General features: G+C 50.1%; 1 protein-coding gene across 12 annotated transcripts in view; it reads left to right on the top strand.

Annotated features, from left to right (window-relative positions):
* The window catches only part of COL13A1 (collagen type XIII alpha 1 chain), a 90,311-nt gene that overhangs the window by 52,096 nt on the left and 18,153 nt on the right, over window positions 1-20,062 (top strand). For 4 of the 12 annotated variants that reach the window (XM_030951426.1, XM_030951424.1, XM_030951425.1 and 1 more), the window contains 19 exons: window positions 141-176; window positions 1,410-1,472; window positions 2,047-2,073; window positions 5,698-5,742; window positions 7,427-7,459; window positions 8,013-8,039; window positions 9,336-9,398; window positions 11,089-11,142; window positions 12,138-12,224; window positions 12,675-12,728; window positions 12,932-12,976; window positions 13,560-13,628; window positions 14,591-14,614; window positions 15,017-15,070; window positions 15,782-15,826; window positions 16,093-16,245; window positions 17,103-17,201; window positions 18,921-18,962; window positions 19,445-19,471. In XM_030951426.1, coding sequence (XP_030807286.1) covers window positions 141-176; window positions 1,410-1,472; window positions 2,047-2,073; window positions 5,698-5,742; window positions 7,427-7,459; window positions 8,013-8,039; window positions 9,336-9,398; window positions 11,089-11,142; window positions 12,138-12,224; window positions 12,675-12,728; window positions 12,932-12,976; window positions 13,560-13,628; window positions 14,591-14,614; window positions 15,017-15,070; window positions 15,782-15,826; window positions 16,093-16,245; window positions 17,103-17,201; window positions 18,921-18,962; window positions 19,445-19,471 — 1,047 coding nt within the window. The remainder of the gene's footprint in view (window positions 1-140; window positions 177-1,409; window positions 1,473-2,046; window positions 2,074-5,697; window positions 5,743-7,426; window positions 7,460-8,012; window positions 8,040-9,335; window positions 9,399-11,088; window positions 11,143-12,137; window positions 12,225-12,674; window positions 12,729-12,931; window positions 12,977-13,559; window positions 13,629-14,590; window positions 14,615-15,016; window positions 15,071-15,781; window positions 15,827-16,092; window positions 16,246-17,102; window positions 17,202-18,920; window positions 18,963-19,444; window positions 19,472-20,062) is intronic. The other 8 variants (XM_030951428.1, XM_030951429.1, XM_030951432.1 and 5 more) reach the window with 6 other exon arrangements.

Here is a 20,062-nt window from a genome sequence, read left to right as displayed (position 1 = left end):
GCTCACTGGAATCACTCTGAGCAAAAGGCAGATTTCCCTATGGAATGCTCACCCATCCAAACAATTACTTAGGGAAAAGAGCAGAGGTTTGTCCCTCTCAGGCCAAGCCTCACTTTCTTTTGTCTTGTTGCCTTTTGCAGGGAGATGCTGGGATTCAGGGATACCCTGGCAGAAAGGTAAGGAGGGAAGCTCCAATGTTGTTCCATGAACTAAGTGCACTGATGCTTTCTAGAATCATGGATGAAAATCTGTGGATAATGCTGGAGCTTCCTGTGGAGCTCTGCTCCTGCTGGATTTGCAACAGGTCCACAGATTCCCTGCTGTCACCTGTGTAAAGAGAGCCTGGGCCTAGAATTGTCTGTAACTTTCCAGCAGCTGTGCAACAAATATCTCCCTGTGTGTGTGTGTGCCTCTCTACACCCACTTCCAGGCTGAAATGCATTTCTTATGCATCCAGACCCATATGGGAGACTGCAAAGGGCCAAATCCCTGGCTATTGCTCTCTGGGATACAGGAAGGAGTCGACCCTGCTCTGGGTTAAAAGGCAGAAGCTGGCAATGCCCAAATGCCCTCAGCAGCAGCTGATTAACAGCAAGGCTGACAAGCCCGGAGGGTGTAATGAAGAGACAGGAAGAGAAGGACACAAAGGGAGATCAAACAGGAGAGAGGGAATGAAGAGATACTGCTAAAGAGATGTCAGCTGGAGAAGGGGAAGGTGAATATTCCCAGCAGGAAAGAGCCCTGTGTCCCCTGTTATATCCACGTTGCTTTATGGGCGCTCTGCAAGCAAAATGGCAAGACCTGAGAGCTTTTTAATTAGCTCTGTATAAACTGAGAAGTTTTTCTTATGTCAGGAAGTGGAAATTACAGCCCCTGCAGACCACAGCCCACTCCTGCAGACAGACACAATTTATTGCCCCTTCTCCCAGTGAACCCACAGGTTTTCCATCGGGAGCCCATCCTGTCCCGTGTGTGCAGGGAGGGCGGCTCCGGGCAGCGACCTCCCGGCGAGGGCCCCTCCCAGCAGCTCCTCTTACATGAAACAACTTGTCTGCTTCAGTCCCTGCCGAGCCAGGAGCCTGCCCTGGTCTGCAAGGGTGAGCCCAAGGCTTTCCTGGGAAAGCTGGAAGGAATGGATGAATGTCGGGCACCAAATCCTCACGGGAAGGGAAAAGAAAGCGAAATTGAGGAAAGTTGTTAACTCAGATATGATGCTCCCTTCACTCCATGCATTTCATACACTGAATATCTGCTCTTCTCCCAGAGACCCAGGGGTAGGTTGGTGTGTGTGGGACACCTCAGTGTAGGAAATGCCTCTCACACCTCTGCTGACCTTTCTGGCAACCCACAGCTCCTTTCCTTGCTGCTGTGTTTGCTTCTTCCGCTGTTTTCTTTGTTCTGTTCCTCAGGGTGAGGTGGGTGAGTCAGGCCTGCCTGGTGCCCGTGGCCTCCCTGGAGCCTCTGGCCCCAAGGTAACCCTTAAACTCGAGTCAGAGGGGCAGATAAGGGGCACAGCCTGTCCTAAAGGGATATCAAAGGCCCGGGGCTGGAGACAGCTCTCTAGAGCCTGGAATGAACCATGTAGACAGGAACATCTGCTCCTGCGTGAAGAATCTGGGCAATTGTTGGCCAGGATGATTCCATGCTGTCCTGAACCAGGAATTACACCATCCCCCATTAAGGAATAAAACAGACCCAGCCTTTAGAGGCTTTTGCACCAGAGCTGTGAAAATGAGGGTACTCTGGGCCATGAAATGTTCTAATGGTTTCTGCACCCTTATCATGAAGAAAAGCATTACTGTGGGCAACCTCCAGCATCCACTCCAAGGACCTAAACTGCCTTTGCACTCCCTGGGAGGGAGGGAGGGCTGCAGCCAGTGCTTGACTGGTACCATGCTGCTGTGAGGAGACCTGGAGTGCTGGGGCTGCATTTATCACACCCCTCTTTTGGCTGCTTTATCTCTTGCTGTTACTGCTTGCTTGGTTTCCCTTTATGCTCACTGTCCCTCTCTGTTTCCCCCCTTTTCTCTCTCCTTTGCTGGGCAGGGTGAAAAAGGGGATGCTGGCATAAAGGTAGGCACGACAAACACGTTTTCCTACCTCACAGTAGGTCACCTGGGAGATACTGCTGCTTGGGCTGATGGGTTGTGAGGGGAGCTGGGTGCAAGGCAGCTCTGTGGGGTATTTGATGGAGTACACATCTGTCCTCTGATGAGCCACAGGCACTCCTATCTCAGGCTGCCTTCATCCCTTTGGAGGAATTCCGTTCTTACCAAAGGCATTTCTCTGGCTATGAAGCTTGCTGGTGATTTGTTACATCTCCCTATTTGATGGGCTAGGTTGGGGTTTCCTCATAAAATCTGGTTAGCTGACGCATCAAATCCACTCCAACTCAGCCATTCAGGCTGAGGTTTGGCACCAGCTCTTCTGTCTGTTTCTGGACACTTTTTACAGGCTTATATGGTCTCAGCCCAGATGTTATCTATTTGACTGAAATTTACTGTACCCATATATTTAAAGTATATTACTCAATGTAGACTGTGCTTAAAACATTACAACATTGGCAAGTGTTCATGGCAGTCAGAGCACACTGTGTCGTGCCATACATCTTAGACATCCTGAGGAAAGACTGGTCCTGTAATATTTGGAAAGGCATTAACTGTGACACGTTCATTTCAAGTATTTAGTGTGTGGCATGCAGCTCATTTATCCTGCAGCACATACACTTTCTATATCTTTTCCATCTGGGTGGATTGCTGTTTGAAGAGAGAAAAGGCCCCTTCAGAGCTTACCAAGGATGCATTACTTGGAATTTAAAGAAATGTTCTTTGGGAATGCAGGCTCTGTGTTCATAGCTGAATAGAGCAGCAGGGATTGTCTTCCTACAAGAGAACACCTCCTCAGAAATACTGCAGTGCATGTAGTTAGTTCCCTATGTCCATCTCCACATCAGTGTAATTCCATCAAGCCCAAAGGCATTGCTCCTGTTTGTGCCAGTGTGAATGAAGGTGGAATTACACCCAGAGCTGATTATTTTGAGGGCTTGGAGTTTGCTGCTCTGTCGACAGCAGGTCTCCCATTCAACTGAAGGACTGAACTCAGAGTGTTGCCTGGGAAGGAGGAAAGGCTGAAAGGAGAATCTGTGTTTTGTCCTTGCTGAAACCCCCATGTTTCACTGCTAGCCTGGAACACCTGCTTTGCTCATGCCCATGTACAAGGACTAGCCAGCTCTTCATGTGGGTCCTGGCAAAGGGAAAGGCTCCAGTCATGTCTCAGGGTCATCCAGAGGGTGAGAGCCTTCCCTGGCTTGGGGCCACCCTGGAGACACAGTCTTGCTACTTGGCCCTTTATTTATGTCTTACACACCCCACAGGAAGAGCAGAGATGAAGCCCACCACGCTTTTGGGGAACTAAATTGCAGCTCCAAAGGAGCACCTCTGCAGCCCCAAAGCAGCAGCTTCTTTCACACACAGACTGTCATTTGTTACTGTCAAGGTCACTTTTCTCCTGACTTCCTTTCTTTTTGCTCAGAGGAGTTGAAAGGGAAGTGCAGACACGTTCTTAAATCAGCAGCCAGACCTCACTCAGTAGCAGCTCCTGAGCATCCAACAGCACGTGCATTTGTTATCTTTGGAAATTGCTTCTTTCTGTTGTCCTCCCACCTAGGAGGATTGATTGGGACTCTGGAAGGCGTTTAAATCTTCCAACTTTGGATCCAGTTACCTAGAGTAGATTTTACCTTCTCTTTGCCTTGAGGAGCCCTGGACAAACACCATGATTCCTAGGTTAGCTGTAGTGGCCAATTCTGCATGGAATATCACTGCTTTGGCTGGCAGTGAAGAACATCTCTGGCCTGAAGAGGTTTCCTAGTATCACACAGAGCCCTTGTTCATTCAGCCACCTCTCCCCACCCAGTGGCAGGTGCAGCACAGCCTAGATTGTCTCTCAGCTGGTTTTTTTTTTCTGTGGCCACCATTTGTACTTCGATCATGTAAGTTCCTAAATCAGTGTCTCATGAAGGTCATTAGGCAGTGATTGTGATCACCTGGGCCCCTTGAATGAGCATTTCACTCAGTGCCCCCAGCCTGTCACATTCAGCTTCACTGATGTTTCCTTACTTATTTTTTCTGAAAGATTCACAGGATAAGGCTTTTTCTCCTGCTCTGAAGAAGGAGCCATAAAGTGCCCACAGCCTTTCTTAATAACCCCCTGATAATTTGCCTCTCCCAGCAAAGAGCAGAAAGGAGGGGTGTCTGATTGGCAAGAGGCATGGTTGGCGCCCCGAGGGGATAAAGCTGCTCTCAGCAGGCAGAGCAGGGTGTGAGGTTTCTGTGTGAGGGGCAGAGGTGTAGCCTAACTCTCCCAAGAGACACGGGGGAGATGCTTCCTAAACCAACCCGAGGCTCCGGAGAGCTGGGAGCTGCTACTGATCGCCTTCCTGAAGCCTCCTGGGGAGCTGTGCTGGGTGTTTTGCCTTTGGTTGCCAGCTCCTGCCTTGGCTGCCCCGTTCCAGGGCTGCTTTTGGTGGGCGGCTGCTGCTGCCCGGCTGCAGCACCGGGGATCACAAAGGGAGCAGCCCAGCGGGTACTCGCTGTGCTACAATGGCTTCCAAACGCTTGAGGGTTTAAAGATGTTCCGCAGAGTTGTTTTTCCTGCTTTTTCTCCGGCGCTGGGTTTCTTTCTGTTCTTCAGTGGCTCAGTGTCACGTTTGTTGCTGCCCTCTCTAATTAGTGCCGGTGGCTGTGTGATCCCGCCGCTGCCCGGGGCTGTGCCAGCCCCATCGGGAGCTGATTGCTCTGAGTTGCCCCTGTGGGGGTTACTGAGCTCCTTCTCACCGAGGGGGCTTTGCTTTTGCAGGGTGAAATCATTAAACAGCTCTTCAGGCGGGCAGTTCTTCCAGGAAAATCTTTGGGAAGGGGAATTTATTGTCACAGGCTGGGCTGCCCTATGGGGATGGTCTCTGCAAGCAGGGTGGGTGTCTCCCAGCAGAAAACATCAGTCTTCCCTGCTGGGTCTCGCTTAAAAAAAGACAGGGAGCATAGCTGGGAAGGAGAGAGACCAATCCACGTTGTCCAGTACAAAGTATTCCTAATTATTGCTTTACTTTCCTTACTGCTGAAAATAGGGCAGTGTAGGGCAGGAGGTGCCCACGCTAAGTCATGGATATTACGATATTAGAAAGTGTTTATAAAATATAGTTCAGAGGATGCTGTAATTACAAAAAGTTATTTTTAAAAAAAAGCATATATATATATATACATCCCTGCTAAATAGCCCTTCCAAGCAAGGAGTAAACACCCAGAGGAAAATGACAGGCACAGTATGCAGTTTGCCTGAAGGTGTTTTATTTTCCAGTTACCAGCAGACAAATTTCAGGCTAACAGCACAAGGATTGTCTGTCTCTCCAAATAGGTTTGTTCATACCAGGCTCCTGCAGGTTGAGTGCCTCCCTGTGCCCTCCAGCATGCTGGGATGTGGGAGCAGAGTGTGAACCTCCAGTGGGGTCAGTGCTGCTGTAAGGCTTGAGAGGGAATTGAGGGAAATGGCCCCAGCTAGGGCAGTCAGTGGGGAAGATGGTGCCGCCTCCCTCAGGAGGGTTTCTCATCACCTGTGCCCTGGGCTCACCCCATGGAGCCCTGGGAGGACTCATCTCCTGTCTCTTGCTGTCTTTCTCTGTGTGTCTTGCTCTGCTTCCAGGGGGAGAGAGGCATGCCAGGGCTGCCAGGAAGACATGGCTCTAAGGTACCTTGTGACCAGAGGAGTGATGCTTGTCTGCCTGACCTCACCCTGATGCACAGGCACTGTGTGTGTGTGTCTGTGAGCCAGTGACTGTCCTCAGCTGAATTATTCATGCTTCTAAATTGCAAAATGCAGGGCCTAATTCATGAAGGCAGAGGTGGGGGAAGATGTGTTTACAGAGCAAATGGCATGCCCAGTCTGATGCTGACTTGCAACATCAGGATCTTAATGCTTTCCCCCAGTGAGAGCAGCCAGTTGTGATGTTTGTAGGGAATTGGCATTTTGGAAATTGTCCCAGGTGAGCCCTGCAGGTGTGTGTCAGCCCAGCTGGGATGAGCAGGGCTGCCCAGGGGGGAGCCTGGGCTGACACAGCAGTGAATCAGTGTGTGAGCAGCCCTGCATGTCTGTGCATTGCACTTGGAGGGTAAATGCTAGAAAATAACGTGGTCTGCAGTCACTGCTGTTTGAAGGCTGAGAAATGAGGAGCAGGCATCCCAAGGCTCTGCAAAGTCCTAACCAAAGGCACTTGCTGCATGTTATCCCTTTCATGGCTACAGCCCGTAGTGGCTAAAACCTACTGACCCTGAGACAGTCTGGAATGCTTTTTACCCCCATTTATTGCATAGAATCCCTGATCTCCATCTTCTGTCCTTGTGTTTTTTAGCTTTTGTCCCCGATTTCTGTTTCAGAAAGCTGAGAGGTATGATCCTGCTGCTCTCTGGCTCCCCACTCCTCCTTGTTTGAACTTTTCCAAGCTTTTTTCACTTTGAACTTGGCTCCCAGTCCTCTGCACTGCCTCATGTGCTACATCCCATCCCCTCATATTTCCCAGCTTCTAACACCACTTCACTCCCTCCCCCCTCCTTAGTTATCCCTCACATTTGCCTTTTTAACTGGACCCGTTCTAACCAGGACCTGACTAATGCTAACACAGGGGATACAGAGATTGCAGAGAGGATGGTTGACAGGGACAACCTGCTCTTTGCATCGCTGCTGTTGAGGGCAATGTGGCAGTCCCTGTGGGGGCAGCTGCCTCCTGAGGCACCTGTCTGGGATGGCAGGGCAGGGACACTGCACAGTCCCAAGGTGGTGGCTTGCTGTGCACTGCAGAGTGACACCTGAATTGCAGTGCTTGGAAGTCTGGGTTTTCCCCTGAGGTGTCTGGCTTCAGAGCTCTCCTGGAAGCATTTTACTGCAGGGTTTGTCTTCTGTGATACAAACAGGTTGAGGGGGAATAGCCAGGCCAAGGCTCTAGGGTATGGGCCAGCCTTTCTCAGGATGCTTGAGCTGAGGTATCTGGGCTCAAGCCTTGAGGAGGGGGTTTGGTCCTTGCTCTGTCTTTGCATTCCTCGGTTATTTGACCCTGTTCTGCTTGTTGGCCTTTGCTTCACTTGCAGGACTAAAGCCAGGGGAGGTGGGGGTGGAAATCTGTTTGTCTGGGCTGTGCTCATGGTGCCTGCCTTTGGAAGAGCTCTCAGAACCCAGAGCCACTGCCGTGGGTGAACAGCTGCTCAGGGAATGAGGACGTGTGCTGTGTGGTGTTACAGCATCCCTGCTGAGCTCTGGAAAGGAGAAGATGTGGAGTTTTGCGTTTTTACTTTTACCTGACTGATAGTGTTTCGCTTTAAAAAAATGTGTGTCCGATTGCTTTCAAACGAGGTGTTTCTGTCTCTGCTCTCTCTGCCAGGGCGCTCCCGGGCTGGCGGCCGCAGGGATGAAGGTCAGTGCTGGGCTGCAGTGCCTCGAATGGGGCACGGGCTGGAGCTGGGAGAGCGCAGGGCGCTGGAAAATGGTCGGACAGCTCCCACTGATGGGGAATATCAGAACTGCCTCCTTTGGCAGAGGTACCAGACCTGTGTGCAGCCTCACCCCGGGTCTGGGGAGCTCGGATCAGCACAGCCTCTCCTGGCTGCACCCGCAGCCTTGCTCCTCTCCTGTGGAAACAGAGCAGGGAGTGGCAAATTCCTCTGTGCCAGCACACGAGTCTGGTCTTGCTCTGCTCTTTTGTATCTGGTAAACACCTGCAGGGTGGTTACTGTTCTATGGAAGCTAAAAGTCTGAGGTTTGGTGGTTTCTTATGGCAGCCTGGAAGCTGGATTATGAAGATAAAAGAATTTCCAGGCACAAAAATTTGCAACTGAAGCACTCTTGTGCCCTTACCAACTCAAGGCCCCCATAGATGAATGTTCTTTTCCCCACTCTGATAGCTCTAGGAGGATTTGTGCTCTCTCCTCTTGGTTTCTCACTCTGTTTTCTTGTCTCTTTCTCACCAGGGCGAGCCTGGGACTCCAGGAGAAAAGGTACTCTCAGAAGGTTTTGCTCTGAGCCTGCACTTCTGGTTGGTTTGTGTATCTTCCCCTCCCTGAGCAGCTGAGGGAGCTGAGGAATGTCTGTGTACATCCCAGTGCCCAAATCCAGGCCCTAATGGCACCTGTCACTCTGAGCAAATTGGTAGTAGGATACAGTGATAGCCAGTGAGAGAGGGTCCCTACTGCAAATATTTCCCTCCTCCTGCTCATGTCTGTGTGTCACTGTAGGACACAAAATAACACAAAGTGCACACACCGCTGCTCTCAAGGTAAAAAAGGGGGACTTTAGTTTTTGACTTTGACATTTATAGATTTCTAAAAGCGACAGTGGATTGGAGGGTGACTGTGCCACCTCTCCAATGACACTGGACAAACCAACAGCCTATCAAATTTTTCTTCTTTTATAAAAGAATGCAAAACAATAAGTTGTTTACAGAAAGTGTGTGAGAAAGTTTGTTACAAGAATGTAAACATCAGAAGACTTAGAAAGTCTTAAAAAAATCAGAACAACATCTGTGTCCATGGGAATGCCTTCCAGCTGCCATCCTCCTTTCCTCCCTGCTCCACCAGAGACACAGGGCACACTTTGCTTAGGAAGCAGGTTCCCTCTGCCCCTTCCCTTGTCCCCCTTGTACCTCCCAGCACTTCTGTGCCCCAGAGCCTTCCCATGTCCCTGCAGAGGGCTGTCCCCTCCTGTGTCACTGTGGAGTGACCTGCTGTGAGTTCCCAGGGCAGGCATGGGGCAGCACTGCCTTGTCACTGTCACATTTTCTGAAAAATCCCTTCACCAGGATTTCTTCTCCTGGGAAGCTGAGAAGCCTCAGAGAAAAATGAAAACAATAATTATCTGATTGCTTCTCCTGTGTTTTGCTGCTTTGGAATGTGGTTTGGAGCTTGCTTACCAACAGGTGGTTGTTTGATTGGTTTCATGTGAATTGTTTTGATTTAGTGACCAATCACAGCCAGCCGTGTCAGGACTCTGGAAAGAGTCTTGAGTTTTCATTATCATTCTTTGTAGCCTTCTGTCTGTATTATTTCTCTATTCTTTAGCATAGTATTCTTAAATATAATGTAGTAACATAAAATAATATATCAGCCTTCTGAGAGCATAGAGTCAAATTCACTCATCACTCCCCTCGTCGGGGTTGCCTACAAATCCAGCACTGCCCCATCCCTCTCCATCCCAGAGCAGCTGCCTCCTCTTGTGTGAGGCTGGCTGGGTTATGTTACAGCATGTGACACAGCCGTGTAACACAACGTTCTCTGTCTCTTTTCTTCCCCACCAAGGGAGATTCTGGAGTGCCAGGGAGGATGGGCCCCCCAGGTTTGCCAGGGAAGAGGGGGCAGCGGGTAGGACACTGCGTGTTTGGGCTGGCTGGCCTGGCAGTGCTGTGCTCCTGCATTGTGGTGCTTGCAGGGGATTATGTGTGCTGTGCTGGCTCTGCCCCCCTGGTGAAGTGTGTGTTTGTGTGTTCCTGCCTGCCCTGACATCCCAAGGCAGCATGAGATGCCTGGGATGAGGTCTTGTCCCGGGAACCATTAAGGACAGTGCCACTTCTCTTGACTCCAGAAATAACAGCCTAAACAGGGATCAGTAATCTGACCTCCTTCCTCAAGAAATCCACTGCTTTGCACCCTGGTTCTGGCAGCACAGGATGTTTTCAGTAGTTCTTATGGACACGTGAATTCAAAACAGACCTTGAATTATATTGTTACAAAAACCTTCAATGCCAAACTTTTTCCTTGGGTATGAGGTCTTGAAAATGTTTTCCCTCTTTCCAGGGAGAGGAGCATTAATTTAGCAACGTGCGTGCTCTGGCAGGGAAAGCAAGCTGGGAGGGGAGGGGGGGCTTACAGGTGGCTGGAAGCCAAATTACCTTGGAGAAAGGGGTCACTGCACTCTAGAATTGCCTGACAAAAATATTGCTCCTAGTAGATCATTTTCCAGGGAGCCACCAGTGCATGGCTGTTCCTGGAGCATTGATGCAAGTCCCCTGCATGTCAGATGAGTGCCCTTGAGCTCTGATGAGCAGCACAGCCTCTGCAGGCCAGGAGAGAGCTGGCCACCTGTGGGGGCAGAGAGGGTTTGAGTTGTTCTGTATGATCTGTACAAGTTGCTGAGTCTTGGAGCTGTGGGGATAGTGGCTGAGAACACACCTTTCCCTGGGGATGCATTTGAAACATCTCTTCAGGGTAACAGAAACCTCCAGTGTCTCTCTCTGTCCTGGCAAAATGCAGGCTCACAGACAGGACACTGTGCCTGGAAACCACGAGCTTAGCAGCTGGGTGGAATGGTCTGAAGAGAACTTAACTTCAACACAAAGACCAATAATTGTGCTCCAATATTGAAAATAAGGCCCAGGTGTCATGGTGAACTGCGCAAAGCCACTTCACCAAGGGAATGCTGGATGCTCCCCGTTGCTCACTGCCCCTGGCATCCTCCATGGTGCCTCACACAGCTCAGCCTGCTGCTCTCCAGGCATCACCTTCCACCATCAGCTGCTGGCTTTGCCATTTCTGCCACTCCTGTCCTCACTGCTTCCATGGCCAGTGTGTGTCCCAGAGCTTGCTGCCAGCTGAGGTGCTGCACTGCTTGGGTTTATTTGGGAGCATGATGAGGCTGGGATGTGGAGCTGGGGAACAGGGGCAGGGCATGGAGAAAGTCCTGCACTCCAACAAAAATTCACCCTGGGCAGCAGCTTCTGTGGGCATGTGGATCAGGGAAAGCCTGTGCAGGAGAAGGGACAGGGAAAAGTGTTCAGCAGACCACGGAGATAAGGAAAATGCACAGGGGAGACCCTGGATCCCTTTCTCATTCACCTTCCTTTGGAGAGAAATGGCAGTGAGGTGCAGAGATAGTCAAAAGGATGGGCAAAAACGTGTAATGTCTTGAGCTGGTCCTGCTCAAGGTCTGTGCCCAAAATAAAATCCCTAGGGAAGGGAAAGAGGGTGTGAAACCAGGAGCAGATCACCCTTTTGCTGCTCCTCCAGGATGGAGAGCCTGCAGAGTCAGCCTTGACCATGTCTGTTTTGCCAACAGGGTGAGAAGGGACAAGCTGGTGACCCTGGAATTCCTGGACTTCCTGGCCCAAAGGTTTGTCTCAGTCCTGAATTTCTTTTTTTTTCTTTTTTTTTTTTTTTTTTTTTTGGTGGGGCCACTCTCACCCCTTTTCCTCCCTCCCTCCTGTGCACAGCTCACACATTCTTAGCTGACTGTGGCAGCAGGTCTTGCATTGCTCAGCTGAATGTCATCTTCAGTCAGGGGTGTGAGGGAGGCTCACAAAAGATGCCTTTTTGTAGGAATGCAGTGAGGGGGAGGTTGTGGTCCTGGGAGAAGGACCATGGAATCATGTTCCAGTAGTTCCCCCTTTAAAAGCCAGATGTAACATGGCATTTCAGCCTCCCTCCTGCTCCAGGTTCCATGGATGATGAGGAGCTGGGCTTCTGGGGAGCTGCACTGCTGTGCTCTGAGAGACCCAAGGCAGATCAGATAAAGCTAAGCCCTGAAACTGGTTTTTCCCTTGTGCTCTGAGATTTCCAGGTAGAAATCACACCTTTCAAACCAGACTTGCACAGGGTGCTTTTCCTTTTGGAAAAGGGACAGTGCAGTGAATGCCAGTGGCCATTTCAGGAAGGGATGAGGGTGTAGTGGCAAAGCTTTGCTGTTACTGCCTTATTATCTGCTCTGTGCAAAGGACTTGGTGTGCAGGGCTGGTGGCTACAGCTCCAGAGAGAGCATTCCAAAAGAAGCCATCATCAATCAGGTGGTGTGATCAGCTCAGTTTCATCAGCAGAAGAGCCCAGTGTTCAAAGGGAGGCTGGGGGATGAGGGCGGTCCCCAGGCAGCCTGGTGCAGCCAAAGGGATGAGTGTGGCTGTGGCTGTGGCCACACCACAAGGACCCTCAGCAGGACCTGCTGTCCTGGTTCCTGGCCAGCTGCTGCCTCTGGAGCAGCTCTCTGGGCTATCAAGAGTCCAGCTGATGGATCTTGTCTTGGCTGGGTCTCTCTGAGCCAGGATTTTAGCAAGTGAACTTACAGAGGTGCAGAGTCTGAGCTGAGACACGTGGCTTGTTCTTGTTTGCCAACAGGGAGAGAAGGGAATTGCTGAGAATGCCTTGGTGGGAGCTAAAGGAGAACCTGGCCCCCCAGGTCTGCCTGGACCCCCTGGACCAAAGGTGAGTGATTTTTCCTTCACAGAGTTGTGGGTTGTGAGGGACTGTGCCCAGCACAAGGTGTGTATGAAGGAGCAAAGGTTGTGTTCATCTGTGCCCACCTCTGATCACCTGCTGGAGGGATATCAGGTTCTACAGAGTGTTCTAGTACTGTTGTTCTATATGCTGCAGGTGAGAGAATTTGTGAGCTATTTTTAGAAGGAAAACACCCTTCTTGTGCTCAAAAACCTCTGTGAGAAACCAGTGTGAACAGTCCCCCTGCACTGGGTGGAACAGAAGGGTGCCTGGTGGGCAGTGGTGGCAGGAGATTTGGGCTACCTGAGGAAAAGGGAGCCCAGGAGGGGTGCTTGACTGGTGCAGTTCTGCAGTTCTTCCTCCTGGAAATGCAAAGCCAGCAGTGAAGTTGCACCCTCTCAACACAAACCCATGCCTCTCCCTTTCTCTCCCTGTCAGGGAGAAGCTGGTGACATTGGTCAGCCTGGTGCTGCAGGATCACAGGGAGAAAAGGTAAGGAGTGCTTCTGCACAGCCCAGCTCTGGGTTCCCAGCATCGGGAGCTGCTCGTTTGTTCCTGTGTGTACAAAACTCAGCTGAGAAGGAGAATTTTAAATCAAGCTGTCTAGCCCAGACTGTTCCAGAGAACCAGCAGAGCACGATTTCTGCAGTTCACGTAAGTGAAGCTTTGCTGAAACTGTGCATTTCCTGTTTCAGGGGGAACGTGGTTCACCAGGAGTCCAGGGACCCGTGGGCCCAAGGGTAGGTGTTCCTTCACTGACAGAGTTCTGGCCCTTCAGAGGGCTCTGAGGGTAGTGGGACCACACTGAGAGCCCAGATTGGGTCTTGCTGTCACTAAGAGTACTCACAGATGGGCAGTGGCTAAGTTTGAGGTGGGCTCTTTCTCCACTCCACACCCTCAGCCCTACATCAGAGGAAAACATCCTCCCAGGCCATCTCAGGGTGGCTCATTCATAGGAGGAGGTGAGTTTGGACATCCCAGTCTGGACTCAGGCCCTTGACCTACCAGAAAAGGGCACCAAAAGGGTGGATGCATGCACACATCTAACAATTGGCCAGACAATCCAGTTCCTGGATTCTGGCCTCAACTTCACCTCTTCCCAGACTGCCAGCTTTCATGGGTGTGACATGGTGGTGAGCTGAGCTGGGCTGGCTGCAATTCTGTAGAATCTCCTGCACTGCAGGGGCTTTCTTTAGTAAATGAAAAACTGGGCACTGGTGAGATGGGCCCCTCTGAGCCCCCTTTTTCAGAGTGAGCCACAGCTCTGAGCCTCCCAAGGGAAGGGCAGTGCCAGCCCCTGGCTGAACACCTGGTATTTTGCAGGGCCCCAAAGGAGAGCCTGGGAAGGATGAAATGATGGACTATGATGGGAACATCAGTGAAGCTCTGCAGGTGAGCAGCTCCCTCCTGTCCTCTGAGGTGTCTGTTGGATGCTTTGCTGTTTCCCAAGGGATGCAGACAGGGAACAGTGCAGATCTTCCTTGGCAGCAGCAGCAAAGGGAAGCTTTGGTGGTGCCACAGTCCCCTTGATCCCACAGCTCACTGCCTGCAGTGTTTTGGTGAATGGCTGTATTGTATTTGTAAGGACCCTCCTGGCAAGAAAGAATGATGAATCTGACTCCATGTTCTCAGAAAGCAAACTTATTATTTTATGATACTATATTATATTAAAAAATACTATACTAAGGAATACAGAAAAGATACTTACAAAAAAAAAAGATAATAATGAAAACTCATGACTCCTTCCAGAGTCTTGACACAGCTTGGCCCTGATTGGCCAATGAATGAAAACAACTCACCCTAAAATCCAATGAAACAATCTCCAAACACATTCTACATGTGAGCACAACACAGGAGAAGCAAATGAGATAAAAATGGTTTTCTTTTTTCTCAAAGGCTTCTCAGCTTCCCAGGAGCAAAGGGATTTTTCCAGAGAGTGTGAATGCCAGCCACACTGGCTGGGCTGGGGCAGTGACACGGGGGGACAGAGAGGTCACATGAATGCCCTGGGAGTGGCCCAGAGCGTGGGGTGGGTGCTGAATAAAGTCACCAAAGCCTCCTCACAAGGAATGGGAGGATGGAGTGCAGTGAGTGAGTGGCTGTGCCCAGGTCTGGGCTGGCCTGGCCTCCACTGGGAAGATGGAGAAATTGTAGAATGGCAGCTCTGTGGGACTTGGAGTGAGTTTTCAGTTTGGGTTTCTTTTGTGGTTTTTTTTTTCTCTTATTAATTTTGTAAGCTCCTTACTCATTTGGGCCAGTGTTCCATTAATGGAGAACAAGCCAACTGCAGGAAAAAGCTTACGTTTTCCAATGGTTATTTTCTTTTTTAATTTTTTTCACTTCTTTTTTTCTAGGAAATACGAACTTTGGCCTTGATGGTGAGTTCCTGTCCATGCTGTGGGGTTTCACACAAGTAGCCATATGTCCATCCCAAGCAGATGGCCTGACAGTTTAGGTGCAGCTCAAACACTTGGCCTTTGCAATTGGGAGCTGAAGCTGGGGCAGCTGACAGCTGAAAGAAGAGCTCATCTTGCCTTCTGATCCTGGCACTTGAATTCTAATCAGGGCTTTCATCTCTCTGCTTTAAAGGGTCATCCATGCTGCTCAAAAGGAGCAGGAAGAGCAGCCCTCAGGGCTCTCCATTGCTCATCCTCCCAGCAAAATATGATTTTAAGAATCCCTTGGAATATCCCTCTGTGACTGCCCCTTAAACTTGGGAGGGGTATTTGGTTTCAAACCACAAAAATACAAATATGAAAATATTTTTTTGCTTTTTCTAGGGACCCCCAGGACGTCCAGGTGTGGCTGGGCCTCCAGGGCCACCAGGACAGAAGGTATTGTCCCAATTCAGCTCTTGCAGACCTCAGGGAAACACAGGAGTGGCCCAGGCAGAATTCCCACCCCCAGCTCTTCCCAGTGCTCCTACATTTCCTGTCCAGCACTATCAGACTGTCCTGCTGTTCTCTGCACTCCTCCTCACACACAATAATATCCTGAAAATCTCTTTTCCCACAGTGATAATGCCTAATCTGAAAGATGAAGGATGCTTTCTTCTTGCCCTCCCCTTCAGAAGCAGCTTGTGGGAACCAAACTGTGGGATTGTGTTGGCTGGGGACTGCATGACTGCACTGGGAGCTGGCAGTTAGGATCAGCAAGATTGGGAAAATGCTCAGGCAGTCACATAATGTAATGTTTCAACAGGGGTTTCCATTTTTTTTTTTTTTTTTTTTTTTTTTTTTTGTTTGTTTGTTTGTTTGGTTTTTTGTTTTGTTTTGTTTTTTTTTTGGGTTTTTTGTTTTTGTTTTTTGGGGTTGGTTGTTTGTTTGTTTTTTGTTTTTTAAAATTCTATGAAAACCCAGGGGTTTCCATGCTTTGTTTTTGGTGAGTACGGGTAAAAAAATTGGATTTTTTATGCTTTTTTTTTCCCCTGTGAGTAGTCCATGCAGGCTATTTCTGAAATGCCTCCCCTCTTTCATCACAGTGCCCCACAGAAGGAGTCAGAACAGCTGCTTTCCAAGTGCCAAAGTAACAATTCTGTGTTTCAGGGTGAAATTGGCTTGCCAGGTCCTCCAGGCCACGATGGAGAAAAGGTAAGGCACAAAGCTCTTCCCTTCAGGGGCCTTACCTGGGTCCTCTCTGCCACTGACATCACACAGTTGCTTTTCCCACGAGGAAAAAAAGGATTTTGCTCCACAGAAAGGAGCACTGATGGTTTGTCAGTGTCCTAACATTTGTCATGGCAATGCTGCTTTGTCCTGTCTCCCAAGGGTGTAGCTGGGAGGGAAAGGATGAGCAGAACAAGAGGCTCTGAGCCTTACTCTGTCTGTAAGTTGTTTGTGGTGTGAATTTCGTTTAGGGACCACGTGGCAAGCCTGGAGAAATGGGCCCCCCTGGGCCTCAGGGGCTGCCAGGGAAGGATGGACCTCCTGGGATGAAGGGAGAGCCAGGCCACGCTGGGGGCAGAGGAGAGAAGGGTGAGAAGGGAGAGCCAGGCCAAGCAGGCTCCCCGGTGAGTAAATCAAAGCCTCTGCAGGTCCTGCTGCCTGCCCAGCTCATGGGGCAAGGCCCCAGGGCTCCCTGCAGGGTGGGTGCTGCTGGCTCAAGTGCCACAATGCAGGAGATCTGCCCTCCTGGCACGTGTGTTGTGCTGCCCTGCTCTCTGGGCACCGTGTCCCTTGCTCAGCTTGCTGCCTGGTGTTTTGCTGGCACTGAAATGCTGCTGGGAGTGAGCAGGGTGAGTGTGAGCCAGGAGGCACCAGCACACCCCTGTGGCATGGCAGCTGCATGGGGAACCCCTCAGAACCCAGCCACTAACTGGGGCAGCCTCCCAGCACCAGTCTGTCCCAACTCCTGTGGCCCCAGCACCAGTCTGTCCCACACAAGTCTGTCCCAGCTCCTGTGGCCCCAGCACCAGTCTGTCCCAGCACCAGTCTGTCCCAGCACCAGTCTGTCCCAGCTCCTGTGGCCCCAGCACTGCTCAGGGGATCTTGTGCAATGATTTCCTGCCTCTTCATGGGATTGCCAGGATGGAACTCCTGCTCTCTCAATAGTTGGCTGTGGGGAGTGGTTGCTAGCACGGGCTCCAGCAAACTGCATAACCCTGAGCAGAGCTTGGAGGCAGGAAAGCAGCACCCCGTCCCCACCCTGGGGACTGGTACAGCCACAGTGACAGCAGGATGTTCAGCCATTTGCCCCTCTGATTTCAGTGCTAGTGGAGTCCTGCATTTCCCTGCATACCTGGTGGATGCCCAAGGTTTTCAGGGTACTCTTGGGATGACCAGAGCCAGTCTTGGCTCTTTTTCTGATATGTTACGTGTCTGCCTGACTTAGTTGTGCAAAACTCCACGAATCTTTCTTGATCTGTAGGGTTTAGATGGCCCCACTGGAGAGAAGGGAGAACAAGGTGACCAAGGGATGCCAGGACCATCAGGATTGCCAGGGCCCATTGGACTTCCAGGATTGACAGTAAGAATGGGAAAGAAAAGGCTGCTCTTTCCTTGGTAAAGAGAAAATAGCACAGAGCAGCACAGGAGGGCTCATTTCCCAAAGTGCTGAGTGTCCTGGGAGGCTCAGAGCCCTCCCCCTTTGTTAGGGGTCACAGGATGTCCCTCAGACTCCAGCAGCACACAGGGAATGTCAAACACATGGACTGTTCCCCCTTCTCCTGGGGGAGCTGCTGCCTGCCAGCACATGGGGGGCGCACAGGCAGCTCCAGGGGAGCTCCAGAGCACAGCCAGTGGTGATGGGCTCTGTGCAGGGAGAAAAGGGGGAGCTAGGGAGACATAGGGAATCCAGGAGAGCTGGGATGTGGCATTTTTTGGGTTGCCAGGATGAAGGAGGAATTGATGAATTTGACTCTATGTTTTTAGAATTCCAAAGCAGCAGAACACAGGAGAAGCAAATCAGATAATGATTGTTTTCATTCTTCTCTGAGGCTTCTCAGCTTCCCAGGAGAAGAAATCCTGGCAAAGGGATTTTTCAGAAAATATGACAGTGACAGTGGCAGGGCACTGCTCCCGTGTTCCTGTGTGATCTCAGCAGCAGGGGAGGGGTGATCTGGCAGCAGTGCTGCTGGAAACTGGCACACCCCCTCTGGTGACACCCCCTGGCTGGGGACAGCAAGCCTCATGCTGTGGGGCTGCACCAGCACCTCTGGCTCCTGATCCCTCCTTTCCCTGACACAAGAAAAATCTGTCTCACAACCCCCAATCAATAAGGAATGCCTAGGGAAGAACACATCTTGGAAAGCATGACAAACACTTTCCCTCAGCATTTGTAGTAAATGATTTCCTGGCAATTATTTGCATGTGTATATATACACATTGGTTTTTTCCCCAAAAGATTTTGGTGTTCTTGAATTTGCCTGTTCATCCCTCAAAGCTCACCCCTAGCTTTGGAGAGCCCTGCAGCAAGAAATCCCACAGGCTATTGACATGTATGGAGCCAGACACCTTCTTTAATATCTTTTGCTTTTTGACCCTGTGTGGTATTTTTGGGGTTCCCCATCATGGGGAGGAAAGATGAATCTTTATGTTTTTAGAAGGCTGATTTATTACTTTATGATCTATATTATATTAAAGAATGCTAAACTAAACTATATTAAAGAATAGAGAAAGGATACAGACAGAAAGCTGAAAGATAACAATGAAAACTTGTGACTCTTAATTTAGAGGGCTAAAAGATAATAATCCAAAATTGTGATTGGTCATTAAGTAAAAACAATTCACATGTTGGATAAACAATCTCCAGTAGCAAAACACAGGAGAAGCAAGTGAGATCATAGTGTTTTCCTTTTTCTCTGAGGCTTCTCAGCTTCCCAGGAGAAGAATCCTGGGCAAGGGGATTTGTCAGAAAATATGACCATGACAACCCTATGCCTCCTTGTAGGAATGGTGGTAGAGAAGTGGAATTGGACCTTTCTTTGGGAACAAACCTCACTGCTTTCCCTCCTCTTAAAGATTGGCAGCTTTTGCTTAACCCTCCCCCGAGTGCTGCTGCTGCTGCTTCCCAGCCACCCAGTCCTGGATTGCTGCTGCTTCCTAACACAGTCCTTAGGTGGAATCCAGGTTTGCCAGGCTGGCAGAGGAGCTCTGCTGCACCCTGTGTCCTGTCCCCCTCTGAGCAGCCTCCCTTTGCCCCTGAGGGCAGCACACTGATGGTGACTTCTCTTGCATTGCTTCCCAGGTATCTGGGCCCCCTGGACCCCAGGGCCCTCCAGGACCTCCAGTAAGTTTGAGTCATTCACCTGAGGAGCAAGGGAATGGGAATGGGATTAGAGCAGGCAGTGGCTGGGGAGGATTCTGTGTGGAGACAGCCAGAAGCACTTCATGGAAATGGGAACATGCTTGGTATCACTTCCAAACCCACCCCAGGGCAGGTCAGGGCTGGGAGGGCAAAGAAAGAAGGTTTTGTTAGTTGGAGATGAAAGGGAGGACAGCAGTGAGATGGGATGGAGGGGATTAAAGGGATCAACTGCAGAAATTGTCTTAACACCAGACCTGGCCCCCTGCCAGGGTGTGCTTGGCAAGAGGCTCTGGGTAGAGATGAGAGCAGTACATGAAGTGCCCTTACACAAATAAAGAGGCTTTTGGGGTGGGGATTCCTGCCCCACAGAGCAAAACCTTTGCACTGCATGCTTCACTGGGATTCCTGGAGTTTAAAAACATCTTGAAACATTACTTACATCTTGTTTCTCCTCCCAAATACAGGGTCTTCAGGGTGTCCCAGGACCCAAGGTAAGGGTACAAAGTATTACATACTGTTGTTGTCCCAGGCGCTAGAATTCCCTTCAGTAACATCTTTGTAGTTCAGGTGGTAGTTTTTCTTCCATCTTGGTAGGAGGAGAAATCCTTCTGGATATTTTCTTGAAGGGAATGGATTAGCAGCTCTCATTTTAGGACCCAGAAAAATGGTCATTCCCTCCAGTTTTCACCCAGAGAAGTGGGAATTCACTGGTCTGTGGAATTCTGACCATGAGAACACAGTTGTAATCTCAGTCTGGAGGGTGGAGGTCTGTCCACTCTCCAGACTGAGATTACAACTGTGGGATGAGTAGTCTGCCTCACAGTCCTAAGGAACTGAGCTCTGGCTAAAAATTAGTCTTAAAATCACCCTGTACATTCTGCTGTAAAGCACTTGAGAACTTCACTGTTCTTGGTGGATAGAATCTTTCTAATCTCCATCTAAATGCTCAGCCTGCACCATTGGCTTGCCCATTGTAAAACTGTTTCCTACACAAAAAACAGGGGAGTGGAAATGTTCAAGGAGAGCTGCATATTTCTGGGCAAAGCTTGGAAAATGTGCAAAGTGTCTTAATTTTAATTAGT

Source organism: Camarhynchus parvulus, chromosome 6 (genome assembly GCF_901933205.1).
Source record: "Camarhynchus parvulus chromosome 6, STF_HiC, whole genome shotgun sequence".
Lineage (NCBI taxonomy): Eukaryota > Metazoa > Chordata > Aves > Passeriformes > Thraupidae > Camarhynchus > Camarhynchus parvulus.
The sequence above is the reverse complement of the archived record's forward strand: the minus strand, read 5'-3'. Positions and strand labels throughout refer to the sequence as shown.